This window comes from Phacochoerus africanus, chromosome 11, assembly GCF_016906955.1.
Source record: "Phacochoerus africanus isolate WHEZ1 chromosome 11, ROS_Pafr_v1, whole genome shotgun sequence".
In the NCBI taxonomy this organism is placed as follows: Eukaryota; Metazoa; Chordata; class Mammalia; order Artiodactyla; family Suidae; genus Phacochoerus; species Phacochoerus africanus.
In genome coordinates this window covers 129,506,489-129,526,628 of record NC_062554.1, presented here as the reverse complement: position 1 = coordinate 129,526,628, position 20,140 = coordinate 129,506,489, and the positions used below count along the sequence as shown (strand labels likewise).

Genomic DNA, 20,140 nt, shown 5'->3' with positions numbered 1-20,140 from the left:
TAGGACTGTTGGCTGGCCACTTTGACCAAATCATCAGTTTTTATACCATGTAAAATCTTGTCAGTTTGAGTCTCCAGGAAGTAACCAGGGCTGACTCCTTCTGAACAATCATTCGTAAATACTTCCTTCAAATAAATGTTTAAAAAAAATGCTAAGGTTTTAAAAAATTGATGATAAAGCAAATAGAATTCCTGAAGCTCCCTTAAGAGCAGTGCCTGTAGCCCTGTATGCCGAGCACAGCGACAGAGCAGCGGGGAGAGAGGGAAAACGCTGCCTGTCATTTTCACAGTTTTCAGTTAGCCTTTTCTCATCAATCAGCCTTGATGGCTTTGGTTGGGTAACACTCTGACATCCGATGGCTCTTCAGAATGGCGTTGGTGTGATATGATCAATGGAAAATGGAGCATGCTATTGGGTTCTTTCCTACCAGAAACGCTGGGTGAGAGAGTGAGCAAGACTGTACAGAGCTCAGAATTATAATTATAATCAGTCAACCAGAAGTCATATGGTAGTTACCTGTTTCTCATTTTATCTCACAAGAAAACGGTATAGTAATTGTACCTATAAACTTCCTTGAACAAGTACCTTTTGGCTCTGGAATGCTGAATCTAGTTAAATCAAGGAGTTGTGACCTCAGTTGTGCTGATAATTGCAGAAAAACACGAACCATGGTTGCCAGGTCACCACGACAGTAAGAAATTCAGGGCTGGGTGGAGGGAGAAAAGCAGAGTTAGGTATTTTGTCAAGTTTTGCCTGAATGAGCTGAGCGTGGTGTATACTGATGTTCAGTCTCCAGAGTGCCACCCACGAGCGGGGTTCCATATAGTTAGATTACCTGAAAACCAACCGAATTAATTATGTGGTGGATGCGGTGGTGGCAGGAAGCAGGGCTGGGGTGGGTGCGCCAGGGAAGCAGCGTGAGGAAGGTGGAGCGGCGGCGTCTCCCTCCTGTCACTTCAGGGTGTGCGGCAAAGCCCAGAGCCCCAGCTCCTGTGGATTCTTCCCTCTGGAAAGTGCTAGCCTCTGTCCTCGGTCTGCTCTGGGTAACACTCCAGTGTGTTAGAGTAATGTGATACCAGCAACTTTTTTTTCTTTTTTTTTTTGTCTTTTAGGGCCACACCCACGGCATATGGAGTTCCCAGGCTAGGGGTCGAATTGGAGCTGCAGCTGCTGGCCTGTATACCCCAGCCACAGCCACAGCCACAGCCACAGCCATGCCCGATCTGAGCCGTGTCTGTGACCTACACCACAGCTCACAGCAATGCTGGATCCTTAACCCACTGAGTGAGGCCAGGGATTGAACCCGCTAGTGGATGCTAGTCAGGTTCGTTAACTGCTGAACCACGACGGGAACTCTGATACCAGCAACATTTAAACAGTTCATGTGCTCTACTAGACAAGACATTCGAATAATCGATTAAGTAGAGTATTGAAGGACTTTATGGAATGTGGGAGAGAGAACTGGGCAGCCAGCATTTTCTGAAATATAAATATAACTATATAAATATAAATATAAAATGAGAAAAAGGAGCAAAGTGCCCACCTGAAAGGATGGGCTAGGAAATGCAAATTCCAGGCTTTGTCTAGTTAGTCTGATATAGCCAGCCTGCACATTTGTAGCACGTTTCACAGTTGTGGCTCATTACTCATTTGTAGCACACTTCATGTAATTGTGTGTCTAGAGTTCTTCTTTTGAACAGGGGTAGAGGAAATCTTGAGGTTATCTCCCAGTCCTGTTTTCTTCGTGCTCCCAGGGATTTTCAGCCTTTTCCCTACCGCAGGCCGTCTGTGCCAGGACAAACTGTAACAGCCATTGTGCTCTGCCGGGGCGGGGAAGGGGGGGTGCCTGGGAGGTGTCCACTCGACCGTACCCCACTTTAAGGCGCCATCCTCTCTTGGCTGGACTACTGCAGTCCTGCCTAGCTGACCTCCGTTTCCACTCTGCCCTGATCTGTGCTTCCTCCAGCAGCCAGAGTATACTTTAGATAATGTTTAAAACGTTATGGCCTACCATATGTCAAGGTGCTGAAGGACTTACTGTAGATTCTATGCTCAGAGACTTAAAGAACATGGCTTGTGATGTAGCCTTTGTAGGTGCTTTGAATGCACGATGCAGTCAAACCCAAGATGGATGTAATTACTCAACAAACGTTTATTAAGTGTCTCCTGTGTGCCAGGCACTGTGCCTAGGAGCTAGAAATAAGATATAATTGGTTTAATATTGACAGTTCCTTTTGAGGATTTGTATTAAAAAAGAAAAGAGAGATCACCCAAAGAGAAGACATACACAGTTGGTTAACTTGGATGTTAAAAACGCTCTGACAGGGACGAGTTGTCTTTATAGCATTGTAATTCACCAAGCTAGCAAAAGATATGCCTAGCTGTCCCATGTATGGTTAAATATATATGTATCTATTTAAAGAAATGCTTTCTTTCGTGTTTCTTTCTCTTAGCTCTCTAGTCATCAGCTGTAGTGGAAGACTAATGTGCAGCCCCCGCACAGAAAATCTTTATACACAGCAAGGGCTGGTGAGAGAAATTGACTAGAATTTTGTAATTCTAGTCCCTTTCAATTAGCAACAGATGCTGCGGGAAAGATTGTGGGTACAGGAACACAGCACTAATAAGGCCCTGGCTGACATGGAATGCTCATTGTAGAAGAAAGATGTTCTTTGCCTTCGTCCAAGTGTGTCACTAATGATAGATCAGATTAAAAAAAAAAACAAAAAAAACCAAACTTTACTATCTCAGGCCATTAATGAAGTCTTACTCCCTTGGAAGAAAGTTAAATTGTCTGTAACAGTGTTTTAAATCTTACCATACACTTAGAAGATTTATGGAAAATTTAGACACCACAGTTTTTTTCCCCCCTGATACTGTAAAATTATACATGGTGCTTAATTTTAAGGTCTATAAGAATGTGGCTTAATTTTTTTATATTGTCTTATTCACCAGAGATCTCTTTTTTATTCCAAAAGATAATTTTTTTTTTTCTTTTTTGTCTACCCCACAGCATTTGGAGTTCCAGGGCCAGGGATTAGATCCAAGCTACAGTTGTGATCTACACTGCATCTGGAGCAACACTAGATCCTTAACTCACTGTGCTGGGCCAGGATCGAACCTGAGTCCCAGCACTGCAGAGATGCTGCAGATCCCATTGCGCCACAGTGTGAACTCCAAAGCTAATGTGTTTCTTTCTACTTATTTTTTCCCTAAGAGATTTGAAATCCTTAAGCTCAGATATTTAAAGTCAAAATTAAAAATAATTGTTTTGGAAGAAAAGATCCTGTGGCATTAGAAAACTCTATTTTATCCGCCCCCCCCCCCGCCTTCACCAAGTATACTTACTACTGCTTATCATTTTAATGTGTTATATAGGCTGTGCCTTTAAAATCGTTCTGTCATTCTGACATTTGGATAAAAGCGTTCAATCATTTATGTAACTGATTCTTTCAGCATCTAAATGTTGGTTTAATTTGACTATTATATAAACACTTCATTTGCAACAGTTGTTGCTTTTTCATTGAGTTTTATATGACCCCTTAATAACAGTTCCATAATTATAACTTTGAGAGTGAAGACAAATGAGGCGCCTAAGATTCTAAAAAAAAGTGTAGTTATAAAAAAAAAAGTGAAGTTAAAGAAAAAAAAGTGTAGTTAAGGAAAAGAGTTTGGGAGAAATATTTAAATACTTGTTCTAAATTAAAATAGAATTTTTTCTAGAGTAATTGTGTCTCAGATTATGTGCCTTTTATTGATTTCTCCTTTTCTCTGTGAATTCTTTGGTATCGTCATCACTAAAATGAGCATATGTTACTTTAACCACTATTTTTAAGTAATTATGTTAAAATATAATTCATGACATTGAAAAAAGTAGAATTTCTCTATCTGTGAAATTCCCTTCTAGGAAAGTTCTGAGCTTTTTTACTATATTTCTTACCATATCCTGAAAGGAAGAGAGCAACAGCAGGACATATTGCCGGAAGGAGGTTGTGGAATTGTCTCTGGAGGTTTTTGAAATGGGGATGGGCAGCTATTTGTTGCTATCAGTAGAGGAGGGGGAGGATGCAGTGACCTATGTGGGCCTCGCCTTGTGGAAAAACGGGGGAACAGCATCAAGCGATGTCACTAGTCTGAAAATGTGCCTTAACAAGTCCTTCGAAGAGCTGAATGTAGAATAGCAGATGCCCTTATTTATCAAGTACCATAACAGTAACATCTCTTAAAGAAAAGGAAATTCTGAACTTGGGAATTCACAGTTGCTTAAAATGCAAGGTGACTCATCTTTACAAAATTTTTTAGGAAGGTTTGTGTTCATTTTTAAAGCTTGAGTATGAGATGCATTTTCTAGCTTTTAAATTTTTCCTATTTCCAGCATAGTTTTTAGCATTATCTCCCATTATTTTTGAGTCATGTCTTTGACAAATCAGTGCGGCTTAAACTGTATCATCCTGAAAAACAGGGCCCGGGCCAGTCAATAGCATATGTCATGATTTCAGTAATGCTGGGATCATCTGGTCTCTCCAGTGTCTTTCAGACTTTCTCAAGTCCAAGAGTATGTACTTTGCTTCTTTCAATTCTTAGACAGCTGGAGACATTTTATGGTTTCCTGAACCCAAGCTTTCTGCTTTCTTCTTTACTTTTCAGGAGCAAGACTTATTATAGCACAGTTTTGGGGTCACGTTAACATTATTATTTTCGGCTGTAAGAGGGAAACTTGGTAAACTCTGACTGTCGTAAGGACTATAAAACTCTCTTATTCTGTGTTTAGCAAGCCCTTTGACAATATGGGTTACCAAGGCAGCATTATTTTTTCTGAAAAATATCCTGGCTTATTGAAGAGTGGTCTGTGAGGTGTTAAACAAGAGTAAAATCAAGGTAGGCGAAGCATATTTTTATGTTGTGTATCTTTACTGTTCTCTTTAAACTTTTGTTTATTCCCTTGTGAATTATGATAGTGTGAATCATTCAGATGAATTAATGCGATTCAATGCTGTGTTAGAATATGAGGACGGATGATGTGAAAGTGAGAGTTCTAGACTTTTCTGAACTGTTCCCCCATATTCGACATCCTCAAAAAATGTGGAGGCGTTGAAATCTAATGTGGAGCTGATTTTGTGTCTCCATTACCTTAAAAGATAGTAACGGTTAGATTTAGTTGCATTGACTTCTTACGCTTGCCCCCAGGTCTCTTAGGGAAGGGAGGGTAGAAGTGTGTGGAGAGGAGAAGACTGGGATGTGGCCTCTTCTTGGCATAACCCACTCCCTGGGCGTCTTAGGCCAATGGAGGGAGAGGAAGTTATGAGAAATGCCGATGAATGCTTTTGAAAACACTTGCAGGGTCATAAAATTACAGGTAGAAAAATGGTTAGAGGTCTGGCTGTCCTCATTTTCAGAGAAGCTGAAATACCCAGCCAGGCTCAAATGGTAGCAAAACTGGAGCCCTGTCGGTACATTTCTTTGACTCAAAGACAAACATCCAGGATTCTTTGATATCATCTCTTTTTGAGTTTTTGTGGGAATGTTCTCAGAATTTTGTTTGTTTTCTTAGGGAATAGTGTATTCCTTTGCCCCCTGCCCCCCCGCCCCCCAGCTTAAAATGCCTATAACTCTGCTGCACTTGGAGAGAACAAGGACACTGCTTTACCACCTCGGAAACTTCAAATATAGAATGTGTAGTGTTGGGGGAAGGGGCATGCGTGGACACTGGACATGCTGGGTTTTGTGGGGAAAATATTTTGAAAATTGATGAAACAGTGGTCCAGTTTATCCTCTAAAAAGTTTTTCTGCTTTTTTCCCCAGAGATTTAAAAGATTCAGGGTAGGAGTTTAAAGGGATTTCTCAGCTTTGCTATGTTATACTTTAAAAGTAGTCTCACAAATTTGCTATTTCTCTACATTCTCTGCTTTTGACATTGGACGCCTGTACCTGACTGCAAACCTGACTAGTGTTTGTAGTAGCTATCGTATCGCTTTATGTATGAATCAGTACTCCTGGTTTAGGCTTAAATTTTTGTGTAGATTTTGCAGTTAAAGCAATTTTAGGAGTATTGGTTTTGACAGCCAAACAACCTCAAGCTTCTGTTTGGCAATGAAATTTCAGGGTTTTCCTAAAATTTTGATCTAAGAATTATTGATCTATAAGGGATATGAGAAAGCCAAAATCCTTCATCCTGATTATTAAAGGAAAATGGAATTCTGTTTTAAAACGCTAAAGAAGAAATTTTATAAGTGCCCGCTTCCAGTTGTTCTAGTATTTAAGTTTCCTTAGCCGTTAACAAGTTCTTCTTTGTGCCTTATCTGAATACAGAGCTCTTTATTGTAGTTCAGAGTCATCTATTAAGATCAAGGACAGTTGGTCATGATGCCAGTTTCACGTTAATTAATGAATCCCTGCTTAAATAACGTCATCTTGAAGTGGTTCAATCTGCTCTGTTAAGGGGAAGGATTTAAAACTAGTTCAGTGTCTTTTTTCCAGCTGTCAATGGGAAAAAAATGAACTTTTCAAAGTTGCTATCCGGAGTTCCCATTGTGCCACAGTGGAAACAAATCCGACTAGGAACCATGAGGTTGCAGGTTCGATCCCTAGCCTCTCTCAGTGGGCTAAGGATCCGGCGTTGCTGTGAGCTGTGGTGTAGGTCTCAGATGCGGCTCAGATCTGGTGTGACTGTGGCTGTGGCTGTGGCCGGGAGCTGTAGCTCCAGTTGGACCCCTAGCCTGGGAACCTCCATATGCGGCAGTGCGGCCCTGAAAAGACAAAGAGACAAAAACAAACAAATAAAACAGAGTTGCTATCCATCTTTATTAGCCCACTTAGATTGAAGATGACGTTCGGCCTAGTTGCCTTCATATTTTCAAAAGCAGTTTTTCTTAGATTGGGATCAGCAGTCTCTTTAGACTCAAGAGCTGTTTAAAAAGCTCACCCAAGAGGGGGAAGGGAAGAGAGATTAGGAGAAGGGGAAAAGAAGCAGCCTGTCAGGGGAAGGTGAAGGAGATCAAAAAGGAAACGGAAGTGAGTGAGGTCAACGGAGGTGACAGTGCTGGAGTGTCCCCAGCCATTCCATCACATGTCACTTGGGCGACCTGCATCCTGGACTAGACAGCGAGCCGACTGAGAGTGGGAAGTAAATAGGGCCTGCTTGGGCCCCTGCTGCCATCAGTGTTGCCTCACAGTCAGATTGGGGTCATCAGACGCTGTGACAATCCACATTTGAAGCGGTGTGTTGGTCATTATCTCCCTGTTAAGGACGGGCAGGAAGTCGTGAGGGATTTCAAAGCAGCATAAAACCAATGAATCTAGTTCTTAGACTCCTTAGTTGAGCAAGTTCAGAAACCAGTAAAGAACAGCTTAGAATAGACTTACAAGGAGATCCTGCTGAGTAGCATTGAGAACTATGCCTAGATACTCATATTGCAGCAGAATAAAGGGTGGGGGAAAAAATGTATACATGTAAGAATAACTTGATCCCCATGCTGTACAGCTGGCGGGGGGGGGGGGGGGGACCATTAAAGGATAACACCTTGACTATCTCCTGAAGTGCCTCTCAAAGTTTTCTCCCCAAGTGCTTCTGACGGTAGAGATGATGAAATGGGGACCTCCAAAACCAGTGAGATATGATCCTTAAGTTTCTTTGAAATCTTTTCACTTTACAAATCCATGCAAGTTTTAGGTTCTGTTTCTTTTCATAGTAGAACAGTACCCCACCCTGTCTCACACGTAGGAAACCTTTGATGCTCAGGAGGAGGCAATGTGCTTATCTGGTGGCATCAAGGACCACCCCCCCCCCAAAGAAAAGAAGAGCTAACACAGTGACACATTTCACCCCCAGTGCACATTCCCAGTAGCATGGGAAGCAGGCATCCGTGTAGCTTTTGGTGGTCTAAGTTACACTGGTAGTGGCGCTTTGGACCTTTCGCTGAATTTAAAAGGTCCCTTTATAAATTGTATTAGCCATTGATTACACTGCATAGACTTTCCGCAGTGACCTTTTGCTCAGTTCTAGCAGGAAGCCTTTGTGAGCAGAGACTTGGGTGTGGCTGTAGTCTGGAGCACCTCAGGGCATGTTGTTAGACCCTATAAAACCATCAAATTAATTTTCACAGACTGGGTCAGATGTTTCTCTTTTCCCCCAAACACACAAATATAGTATCCTTTCTCCTCCAAACTCATTCTACCCAAGTAAGCTCTACATAAGCAAGCTTGGAAATGTTAAATAAGTCATATAAAATGTTAAACGCGGTTCCTTACATGTAGTAAGCAGTCAACAAACATTAGCTACTATTTTATTGTCCTGCCTATTATTGTTGCAATTATGTGCCTGCTAGCAACATTCATGGGTGGAAAGTGAGACTTGGAGGTGGCACAGTCAAAACAGATGGCTGATCAGTAATTTGGGGTCTTGAGCTGTGAACATTTAATACCTTTTATATAACTAAGGAGTATATACTATTTGCTATTTGATGAAAGAAAATGACATGGATTCTTGAGCAAAAAGATATTTAGAAATAAAGCCATTAACCGTGCTCCTGGGCGAACTGATTTTAGTTTCACATTCTCTAGCAAGGTACTGAGTGGGCTTCTGCGGAGGAACAGTGCCCAGCAGAGCGCCTGGTTTGTGCTGCTTGTATGTGTTGAATCAGTCTGATAGGTTGAGACCTTGTTATGGAGGCCTGAGTTTATATGTGCCTGATTCAGCAAGACATTTGAATGTTATTTAATGGTCGGAGAGAAGCCGTTTCAGAATTTTGAACACAGAAATGATGGAGTCCATTGCCTCCTTGAGACGGGAAGGAGATGTGTACATGGTTATATTTGATGACAGGACTGTGTTGAATTTCTTTTACTTGTCTAAAGTTTCTCAGAACACGCCTCCTTTCTAAAGTTTCTAGAGCACTCGTCCAAAGGTGATGGTGGCTCTCTGTGGGGAGGTTGGGAATGGGGCGGGGGCAGTGTATTTTAATCTGGGCAGTGTTCTGTAAGAACTTTGAATGAGAGTCCCCAAGGAATTGTCCCTTAAGAGAATCACTACTTTAGGAAATTCTTTTTTTTTTGTCTTTTTGTTGTTGTTATTGTTATTGTTGTTGTTGTTGTTGTTGCTATTTCTTGGGCCGCTCCCGCGGCATATGGAGGTTCCCAGGCTAGGGGTCGAATCGGAGCTGTAGCCACTGGCCTATGCCAGAGCCACAGCAATGCAGGATCCGAGCCGTGTCTGCGACCTACACCACAGCTCACGGCAACGCCGGATCGTTAACCCAGTGAGCAAGGGCAGGGACCGAACCCGCAACTTCATGGTTCCTAGTCGGATTCGTTAACCACTGCGCCACGACGGGAACTCCTAGGAAATTCTTAATATCAAAATTGTCGAATTTAGAGATAAATGTAGCCTAGAGGCCCTGAGATCTAATTGTGTTACGGCTGAGATCATGTGAATTCTCCAGAGCTCTGAACCCAAGACTCCTGATTCCCAGTCCACTGCTGTCTCTGATATATGATGCATTAAAGGTGTCGAGGAAACTACGTAGGTAGGCAAACAGACTCTTAGGGAGACTGGCCTGTATAGCTTGATCTTCCTTACTCCAGAAAGCCTGGATGTTTTCATGTCATCATGCTATACATTTAAAATCATACCACTTAGATATTTATGTAGGTTAATAAGTATGAAAATAAAAATAAAAATCTCACCATCCCAGAGGCAAACCACTAAAATGTTTTGTTATATTTTCTTACCAGACTTAAAAAATATATGTATTTTTAAAATTAAAATTCTGTTGTTTTATAGCTTGTTTTTTAAAACTTAATATAGCCACACCTTTACTGATGTATTTGAACTTGGTGTGAGTACATCGTTTAAAACGCTCATGCAGTCGTATTTCATTGTACTGATGAGCCGCAATACGTGGACGTAAACCTCTACTGCTAACAGTCAGGTGTTCTTAGTTTTCCACACAGGCCGCTATTTCATGAATGCAAATGGCTCTTGGAGGATTATGAGACTTTTGGTCATTCATACAGTAATTTGAATTCGTTAAATATCTATGTTTTCTTTTTACCACCTAGCCGAGAGCAGCTAGAGAATGGAGGTTGGGATTGGCCAGGAAGCACAATCGGGAGAGGAGAGGCTGGGGAAGGACTAGTGGGAAGAGTGTGCTTCTCTTTACTGAAATCCCTGGCCTGGAATTTCCATGTGCTGTGGGCGTGGCTGTAAAATAAAAAATAATAATAACAAAAGGCTGGGCACTTGAGCACCACTTCCAATTATCATTGTCCAAGTTCCAACCTAGCTGCTTAAGACCTTTTCAGCCTTGTTGTTGTGAGTTGTGGGCTACTTGCAGACAGATAATAAGTGTGTTTTGTCAGCCAAGTGGAAATGAAAGGGCAGATATTTTTCAGGCTTAGTGACTGACATCATTAGGAAAGGACACAAAGACACTAAACATGACATAAGGGCCACAAGCCTCAAAACTGGTGAAACGAGGAAGAGTTATTGATGATTTGTGGAGAAACCTGTAAGGTGACACCTGCAAACTCATATTACATCTCAGGAACTTGTGCTGGTGAGAGATTGGTATAACACGGATAAAACTGTAATTTGGAGATATCCTAAAAGCCCTTTTTTATCTTAGCCGATAGTTTCAGTTGTGGCTTAAAACAGCATATCTGTCTGTACTTCTCCATAACAAAATGGGTAAATTTGCATTTGGCATGCTTCTCCTTTAGTTGAAAATGATACCATAGGCGAGGTTAATACTATAAACTGGTTCTGCTACTGATTTACTATATGATGTTGGACAAGGCATTTCATGTTCCTGATTCCTAATCCATAACTAAAAGCGTAATGAGTACTGGTTTAAATAATTTTTGAAGTTCCTTCTGAGACCCGGAATCTTTATATCTAAAGCAAAAAATGACCCCTGAGATAGGGTTGGCTATACATGCTCAAATTTGAAAAATTAAGCGAAGTGCTGATCTGGTAGGTTCGTGTAACTTTTAAGTATAGCATCTTGAAGGTGTCCCTCTATCAACTAAAGAACAAATGTCTCAGTTTAATGTATGACTGCATTTAAAAAAAAAATGCAACCGCAGTAGGTGACCAAAGGGATAAGTAACTTTCAGGAATTTTGAAAGCCCAGTAGTATTTAGTATGTGCTCTCTCAGCAGTAAAAAGGTCACCTTGCTAATACATGTTAATTTTGAAAGTTTAATTGACCTTTGGAATTTTAATATCAACCTTTTTTGGTGTGTTTAGAGGTTGGAGCGATCACAGAAGAAACCGAAGCCTGTGATTGGTGGAGTTTGGGTGCTGTCCTCTTTGAACTTCTCACTGGCAAGGTAAGCAGTGACCTGGATGTTTAATAAATTTACCCAGATGCTACCTTGACTTCCGATGGAGAATATTTAGCCTTTGCCTTTAGTTTTTAGATCAGGGACTAAGGAAGAAAACCTTGATATCAAAAAGGAGGAGGGGTAGGCAGAAAAATGCAAGTTATCAAGATTCTAGATTTTTTTGAAAAGTAGTATTGTTATTACATTGAATAAGTTGATCGTAAAATTCTGTTATGTCACCATGTTGGTACCTAGTGAGATATAAGGCCAGACATTCTTTCTCTTTTTGTACTATTCGATTTTAAAAGAGTTAATGAATGTGTAAGGTTTATGTAGGATTTATTAGAATTCTCTGTATGTTTTAAACACCCTGTCTGAAACCAGGAGGGAATTATCATTAAAAAAAGAAATAGTATAGATATTAAAGGTACCCTTATCTTTTTTCTCAGTGCTGTAAATTTTTTCTACCTGTTCTGGCTTAAGGACAGAATTAATACTCTCTCTGATCAGTAACTTTTAACTAAGATATTTGAAGTTAATAGATTTTAATAGGATAATAGTGTGCAGATTGCCCTATTTTAATGGGATGAAAACATAGTCATACCTTTGTAAGTAGTCATCTACCTTAAATACGTAGATAATATTGAACTCTAAACATTGTTGTGGAATAGCAAGTCACCTACACTTAAACCGTAAAATTCCATGCATATGTAAAGAATTATTATGAACAAATTCTCAACTTTGAAGATTTCCAAGACCATTAAAAAAATTTCAGAGATGTCAAGTCCCTTCTTAGTTTTTGTATGTAATGTAGGCTTTTTTATTACGAGCCATTCTTTTTATAACTAAGGGAAAAGTGTGAGTGGCATGAGCATCCGATGTGATTTTGATGACTGCCGTCATTTCAGTTAGAAGTTCCGTGTGCTCAGAGCCCTTGCCCTAAGCTGCTCAGAGGGCACTGTGTTGAAGACTGCTCCTCCAGTTAAGGTGGTTGTTAAGCTTTCTGTGTTTGCTGTCCATAAATTCCATGATGGAACAGAATATGATGTTGTTTGGGATAAGAAGTGTACCTGATTGATTGTTTCAGACTCTGGTTGAGTGCCATCCAGCAGGAATAAATACCCACACTACTTTGAACATGCCAGAATGTGTCTCTGAAGAGGCTCGCTCACTCATTCAACAGGTAATTTAATTGACCTATTGGCCAAGTGTATCAGCCATGCAAATTAGCAGAGCCCACAGCTCCAAAACCTTAAAGAAGTTAGTTTTGGGCAAGAAAGATGCATTACTAATTACAAATATGGAACTAGTACTGTATATCTTTAGGCTTCTACTGTTATCTAAGTATTGGTGATGTTAGAGAAAATAGAGCTTGCTGAGTTTTTTTTTTTTTTTGAAATCCGGGTTAATGTTTAGTCAGTTCCACGTATCTGTATAGGTGTGAGAGTTAAGTATTGCTTTTAGCTTGTCTGGAGCTGCTCATCATATATGATGGCTGTTTTCAATCTTTAATTCATATTTATAAACTTAGAAATGGGCTACTTAGGAGAGAAGTGTTAGAAGATCTGGCCAAGTTAAATCACTCATAGATCCATTCATAAAACTTGAATACCGGTGTCAGTTAGTGTATTTCTGGTGGCCTTGAAGAAGGAGACTATTGACAATGGAAGATCAATGTCCCTGCGTTAGGCTTAGGACTCTAGTGGGCTTCTTAAAGTGATTACCCACATTTAAAATGCTCTTTTAGTTTTGAAGAGTGAGTTTGGATGAGTACACTGAGGGTTGTTAGCATTGTCATATGATGGGCTCACAGCAACTCACAAGAATTGTCAGGCCTGTGACCCCCCCCATACTTTGTGAAAATATCAAGGGAAAGGTTATTTGAAAAAGATCAAGAACTAAAATTTTTGTTTAATGAAACATGAATTATTTTTTAAATTAGGGAAAACAAAATTTGTAAAAAGAGGAAGAACAAAGGGGAGGGTTCCATTCAACAAATATTTGCAAGCACAGTAGCTACAACGGCAAGACTCACAGATAATTGTATCACAGATGGCATTGATAAGCCATCAGAGAAGTTTAAAAAATACTTGGGCAGGTCAGGATAAAGAGGTATTTGAGTTGATGCAGTGGTGGTATTAGGAACATTTTTGTATAGTACATGCTATTTCTGTGGAGCCTTCATGAGAATTTTGGCATTGCAGAGTTGGATGTGGGAGGAAGAGTTAGGTGGTGTGAGCAGCTTGAACAAAGGCAGGGAAATACTCAAAAAGACTCAATTTGGGAAATCAAAAGTTGGTTTATCTACCTGTAGTGGAAGAGAATGTAATGTGTATGTATATGGATCGTTTTGCTGTACACCTGAAACTAGCACATTGTAAATCAACTATATTTCAATAAAATTTTCTTTATGTTTGGTTGGTCTAGAGTACAGGGATGAATATAGAGATGAGTAATAGTAGTCTGTGAGTACAGAAAGAGAAGTTGGGGTTCTCTTACGGGGTTCTGTTTTCATGAACACCAGGAGAGAATAACAGTATTTAACTTAGTAAAAAATTGAAATTTAGAGTTTTGTGCACAAGAGTAAAAGGATCAGAGTTGTGCCTCAGGAAGATTAATTTTCCCAGAGTAGGTAACATGTAAAGAAACGTAAACAGGTTGGAAATAGCGAGGTGAGAGTGCCCTGTGCACTTTGCAGAAGGATTAAGAGCTAATGCAAGATACATGAAACATTCTATTCTAATGGGAAAAAAGGCCAGCTACTCATTTGATTTCATCTTATTTGTAGTGGCACAGCAAGGTAAATTCCAAGTATTTTTTTGGCAAGTTAAGGAAGGCTAGCAACTGCTATTTCTTGTTTCTCTTTCTTAAAGAAGTAGTCATTATTATATAATATTGAGAGTAGAATTCCCCACATTAATTATAAAGGCCTGCTGTCTATTAGAAATTATGTTGTAAAGGAGTCTGAGCATAAGGTATGTTAAGTTCCCAAATACAGATATGTATAACTTATGCAGTAAAAGAGCATCTGTCATTGACTTGCCTAAGGAAACTACCACTCATGTTGAGGAAACATCATCAGGAAAGGGAAAAGGGGTCTTTTGGCATGATTAGCAATTTGTCATTTTGACTTTCCTCTTCCACTACCTCACAGTTCATAAAGGTCATTTTGAAAAATCACAAAATGATTTATATGGAAATAATTACTCTGCTTTGGGGAGATTTTCCTCTCTTTGGTCTTTTCAGCTTCTTGCTTTCTTCCTTGATTTCTTAAGTCTCTGTACCCATGGTTCAGTCATCTTAGTCCTAATGAATGGTGCTTCAGTAAACATGGTTACATTTTAAGTGCAATTTAAAAAGATGTGTACATTTTACGAATCCTCAGAGCATGTATGTTTGTACTTCGGAGTGTACATTTAGTTCTGGATGACGTTGTTGCTTTGTAGTTGAAAGATATTCTATGAGAAAAAGGCCTTCGAAACAAGTATCTGTGCCTCCATTTCTCAGCTTTATTGCCTATTCTGCAGGAGAAAGAAAGTTGGCAGTGACTGTCTTGGTTTTGCCACTGGCCAACACATTCTCTTAAGCGGTAGAATCTTTATGTGATCTCTCTAGGGTAGTATTTAAAATTGCAGAATAAGCAAGACAGTCATGGTGGGTAAAATGCTTATACTTTTGCCTATGGATTTATACTTGTAAATTTATAGAAGAGTTCATGAACTAAGTAAGTCGACTTTAGTAAAAGTCCAAATATAAACCTTTATTGGAATTTCATAACAAGATCATATTTTGGAAAGAATGGGTGTAGAAAAACCAGCTCTAACAAGAAGGAAAAATTTTATATATTTGTATATTTACTGTAATATTTTTAAAAATGCTATGGTTATAGTTAATACAAATCTAAAAGATCAAACACTGGTAAGAATTAAGATACCGTCCATGTTTCAGTCAGTAGATATGAATTGTCTGATTTTGGAAATGGATTTGATACATCTAAGATATCCTTATGCTTGTTTTATAATAGCACCTTTCCTCTTAACACACTTTAGCATCTTATAAAAATTATTTGAGCAGTTAGCTTTAATAAAAAGTGGTCATTTTGAGTGCTAGGTAACATAATTTCAAATGAAAAGACTGTTGAGTCTTTTGAAGTATATACCTCACCCCCCTTGTGGATTTGGTAACATCAAAGTGAAGTTACTGATTCTTGGCATTTGCAGATTACACACTTGTGAGGCAGTGTAATGTGGTCGAAAGCGTGGATTCTGGGGGCTTCGAACCTGAATACAGATCCTGTCCTTGTTACTTACTACCTATATGATCTTAGACAAGTTATTCAATTTCCACGAGCCTCTGTTTTTTCATCTATAAATTAGAGAAAACAGTAGTAACTTTTCAGAGTTGTGAGTTAAATGCATTAACCTCTGTTAAGCATTTCTGGCACACAGTAAGTGTCACATAAATGTTTTGTATTATTATTATTGATAAGGCAGTGTTGAAGGTTCATGGCAGATAATAATTTATGATTTGATGAAGCATATAGTTGAATTATGGCTGCTAGCATAAGAGTGAGGCAACTACTGGTGATACAGGTCGAAAAGGTCTCAAAAATAGTGGATTGGCACATAATAAATCAGTTGATTTTTATATAAATAATTGAATTAATTATGGATAAGAAACTAGAAAGGAAGGAAAAATAATAAATAAAAGTTAAGGTTTAATTTGAACAGTGGGGTTTTCTGTAGGTATAGAACCATTAATGTAAAGTAATTATCTAAATACTTCAGTTGCAGTTGACTAAATTCTGTGGAAAAATTATATGCTCTCGGAATATTCTCAAGTTTGAATGGCTATAACTATGTGAGGAAGTTGGCAAATTCCCTTCTCAAAAAAAGAAATTATAAAGTTAGACAGAATTGGCAAAAATAACCATCCTGATGCTCTGGAAATTGATCAAAGGGATACAACAGTTTGGAAAGTGTGCGTGAGAAACAGCTGAACTTTGGGAAAGAACGGTGGGACTCTGGCATTCCTGCCTAGGGTTGCTCGGTCAGGTGTGAAGGTTCTGCCAGGTTGGGGCAGGCCACAAGTAACAATGCTGAGGCTGTATGCAGGTTCAGGGAAGGACCTCAGTGGAAAGGAGAGCTGAAAGTGACCTAAATTTTGGCTGTGACCTCCTGTCCTTTGGCATAGGATAGAAGCTGTAGTGGCTAAGGTATTTGAGTGCAACCGCTTTTCAGTCACAGACTGACCACTGAACTATGTAAACAGAAGGGGTGGCCCTCAGGAAACCAAGCTTAAAAATGAAAAGTAAAAAAAAAATGATCAGAGGTATCCATCTCTGCTTGTTACTGTGGAGAGACGGATTTACATATGGCTTAAACAAGTTACCAAACAAAGAATAAACCAACCAACAGCAACGATAACAGTTTTCATGAGGCAAAAAAAAAATCACACTCCAGAGTCACTAAAATGTTATCTAACATGCTTCATTTTTAGAAAAATATAAGATATCTACAGAAACAAAATAGTATGATCCATTGGCAGGGAAAAAAGCAGTTAAAAGAAATTAATCTGGCAGTTTCCATTGTGGCACAGTGGAAATGAATCCAGCTAGTATCCATGAGGATGCAGGTTCGATCCCTGGTTCTTGCTCAGTGGATCAGGGACCCAGTTTTGCCGTGAGTCGTGGTATAGGTTATAGATGTTGCTAGGTTGCAGATGTGGCTAGCAAAAAAGAAAAAGAAATTACTCTGAGTGCCCCCATATTTTGGATTTAACAAAGACTTCAAAGCAGAACATATAAATATGTTCAAAGAACTAAAGGATATTATGTTTAAAGAATTAAAAGAAAATAAGACATTTAATGAAACAACAAATATAAATCTTCAATAAAGAGAAAGAGATTAGTTAAAAAAAAAAAGAAATTCTCAAGTTGAAAAGTACAGTAATTGAAATGAAGAATTAGGAGCATCTCAACAGCCAATTTGAGATAGATGAAAGAATAATCAAAGAACTTGAACATAGAATGATAGTAATTATCCAGTCTGAAAAACAGATAAAAAACTTTGAAGAGCAGGAGTACAGAGACCTATAAAATGATATACCAATATGCATATAAGGGGAGTTCCAAAAAGAGAGGAAATAGGGAAAGGAGCAGCGAGAAAAATATTGAAGAAACAATGGCTGAAAACATCCCCAATTTGATGGAGAACATTGATATGTATCCAAGAAGCTCAGTGGACCCTAGGTAGGAAAATACAAGGAGATCCACATAGAGCTATGGTAGTCACATTGTTGAAAGACAAAAACAAAGAGGAAAATTTTGAAATCAGTCACAGAAAAAAAACTCATTGTATCCAAGGGAATTTTGATGTCTGACTTCTCACCAAAAATGATGGAAGGCAGAGGACAGTGGAATGACATATATAAAGTGCTAAAAGGAAGTAACTGTTAACCAAGAATTTTCTATATCCAGCAAAAATTATCCTTTGAAATAAAAATGAAATAAATTCTCAAAGACTGAGAGAATTCATTGCTAGCAGATCTGTCTTACAGGAAATAATACAGGAAGTCCTTAGGCTGAAAGTTACCAGATAGTGACTCAAATTCATAGGAGGAAATGAAGAGTGCTAGAATGATAAATATGAGTTAATAGAAATGACTAACTATATTTTTTTCATTTCTCTTCTTCGTTTCTTTTAAAAGATGTAAGATTGTACAAAGCAATATTTATAACACTTGTGCTGGTAGGCTTATAACATATATAGATGTAATGTATGGTGTTTAATGACAGTAGAAAACAGGAGGGCAGAAGGAATGGAACTATAGTGGAATAAAATTTCTGCATTTCACTGGAATTAAGCCAGTATTAATCTGAAGTAGATTGTGGTAAATTAAGAGGCATAGGAGTTTCTGCTGTGACGCAATGAAGTTGGTGGCATCTTGGGAGCACTGGCACACAGGTTTGATCACTGACCCAGCACAGTGGGTTAAGGATCCTGCATTGATGCACCTGCGACTTAGGTCACAACTACAGATTGGATGTGATCCCTGGCCCAGGAACTCCATATGCTGTGGGGCAGCCAAAAAAGAAAAAAAAAAGTATATTGTAATCTTGACAGCAGTCACTAAAAATAGTAAAAGAAAATTGATAGACAGACTGAAATAGTACAGTAAAAAAGTATTTGACACAAAAGGCGGCAGTAAAAGAGGAAGAAAAACAACTGTAGACAGAGAAAACTAGTAGCAAAATGGCAAACACAAACCCTGCATATCAACAGTTTCATTTAATATGAATGTCTAAACATGACAGACAAAAGGCAGAGATTGTTAACCGGACAAAAACGTGAGCTCCAACCATCTGTGCACAAGCTGTGTCACACTTAAATTCAAAGACATGAGTAAGCTGAAAGAAAAAGAGTGGGAAAAGATACACCATGCAAACAATGACTATTAGAGAGCTGAAGTGGTTTTACTGAATACCAGGCAAAATAGATGTGAAAACGAGAGACTTACGGGGACTAAGATATTCTATAATGATGAAAGGGTCAATACATACAGAAAGATAAAGCAATTGTAGAGTATGTGCTTTAATAATAGCTTCCACATATATGAAGCAACCTGACCAAATCGAAGGAAAAAATAGGCAATCCAGGAGTAATAAATGGAGGCTCCAACACCGCATTCTTGATAATTGATAGAAAATCAGCAAGAACATAGAGAAGACAAACAGCATTATCAGACAACTCTGACAAATATAGAACAGTGATTGCAGAATACATTCTTATCACATGCACATAGAATGTTCTCCATGATAGATCATTTGCTATGCCATAAAACAAATTTCAATATTTAAAAGGATTGAAATCATATAACATACTCTGATCACAACACTTTTTTTTATTAGAAATCATTAACAGAAAGAGATCTGGTGAATCCATATCAGATATTTAGAAATTAAAGAACATACTTCTAAATAATCTGACTCAAAGAAGAAATCCCAAGAGAAGCCAGAAAATGTTTTTAATGGAAGAACATATACAATATATACATCGAAATTTATAAAATGCAGCTATATCAGTTCTTAAGGAAAATTTATGGCTTTAGACACCTATGTAGGAAAAGAAGAATGGTCTCAAATGAAAATCTCACCTTATAACTGAGGAAACTAGAAAAAGAAACTGTAAAAAACAAAATAAATCCAAAGGAGACAGAAGAAAGAAAGAAGGAATCAGTGAAAGAGAAAAATTCTACTGGGTAGAAAAGAAAAATAAGAAAAATTAAATCACAAGTTGGTTCTTTGAAAAGATCAGCAAAATTGGGAATCCTTTAGCTGACTCCAAAATGAATATGAAATGGTAAAGCACCTAGAATATCCAAAACAATTTTGAAAGAGAACAAAGATGGTTGACTTATACTACCAATTTCCATAGTCAGTATAAAGCCACAGTAACTACTTAATTACTGTGATAGTAGAGCAAAGAGAGGCAGATAGGTCAGTGGAATGGAATTGAGAGTTTGGAAATAAACTGTCAGTTGATTTTTAGTAAAGATACCAGGATAATTTGGTGGCAAAAAAATGGTCTTTTCAATATGTGGTGCTGGGAAAATCAAATATTCACATGCTAAAACCAAAATGGACTAAGACCCTTACTTCATATCATATGCAAAAGTTAACTCAAAATAGATTGTAGACCTATATGTGGGAGCTAGTATTATAAAAACCTTGGGAAAAAAATAGGATAAATCTTCATGACCTTGGGTTAGGAAAAGAATCAATAGATATGACACCAAATACATGAACCATAAAGGAAAA

The 20,140-nt window shown here is 38.6% G+C and overlaps 1 protein-coding gene across 7 annotated transcripts in view; it reads left to right on the top strand.

The window, feature by feature from the left end:
* The window catches only part of RPS6KC1 (ribosomal protein S6 kinase C1), a 183,661-nt gene that overhangs the window by 160,969 nt on the left and 2,552 nt on the right, over positions 1–20,140 (top strand). For all 7 annotated transcript variants that reach the window (XM_047751827.1, XM_047751829.1, XM_047751828.1 and 4 more), the window contains 2 exons: positions 11,246–11,328; positions 12,410–12,505. In XM_047751827.1, the coding sequence (XP_047607783.1) occupies positions 11,246–11,328; positions 12,410–12,505 (179 nt within the window). The remainder of the gene's footprint in view (positions 1–11,245; positions 11,329–12,409; positions 12,506–20,140) is intronic.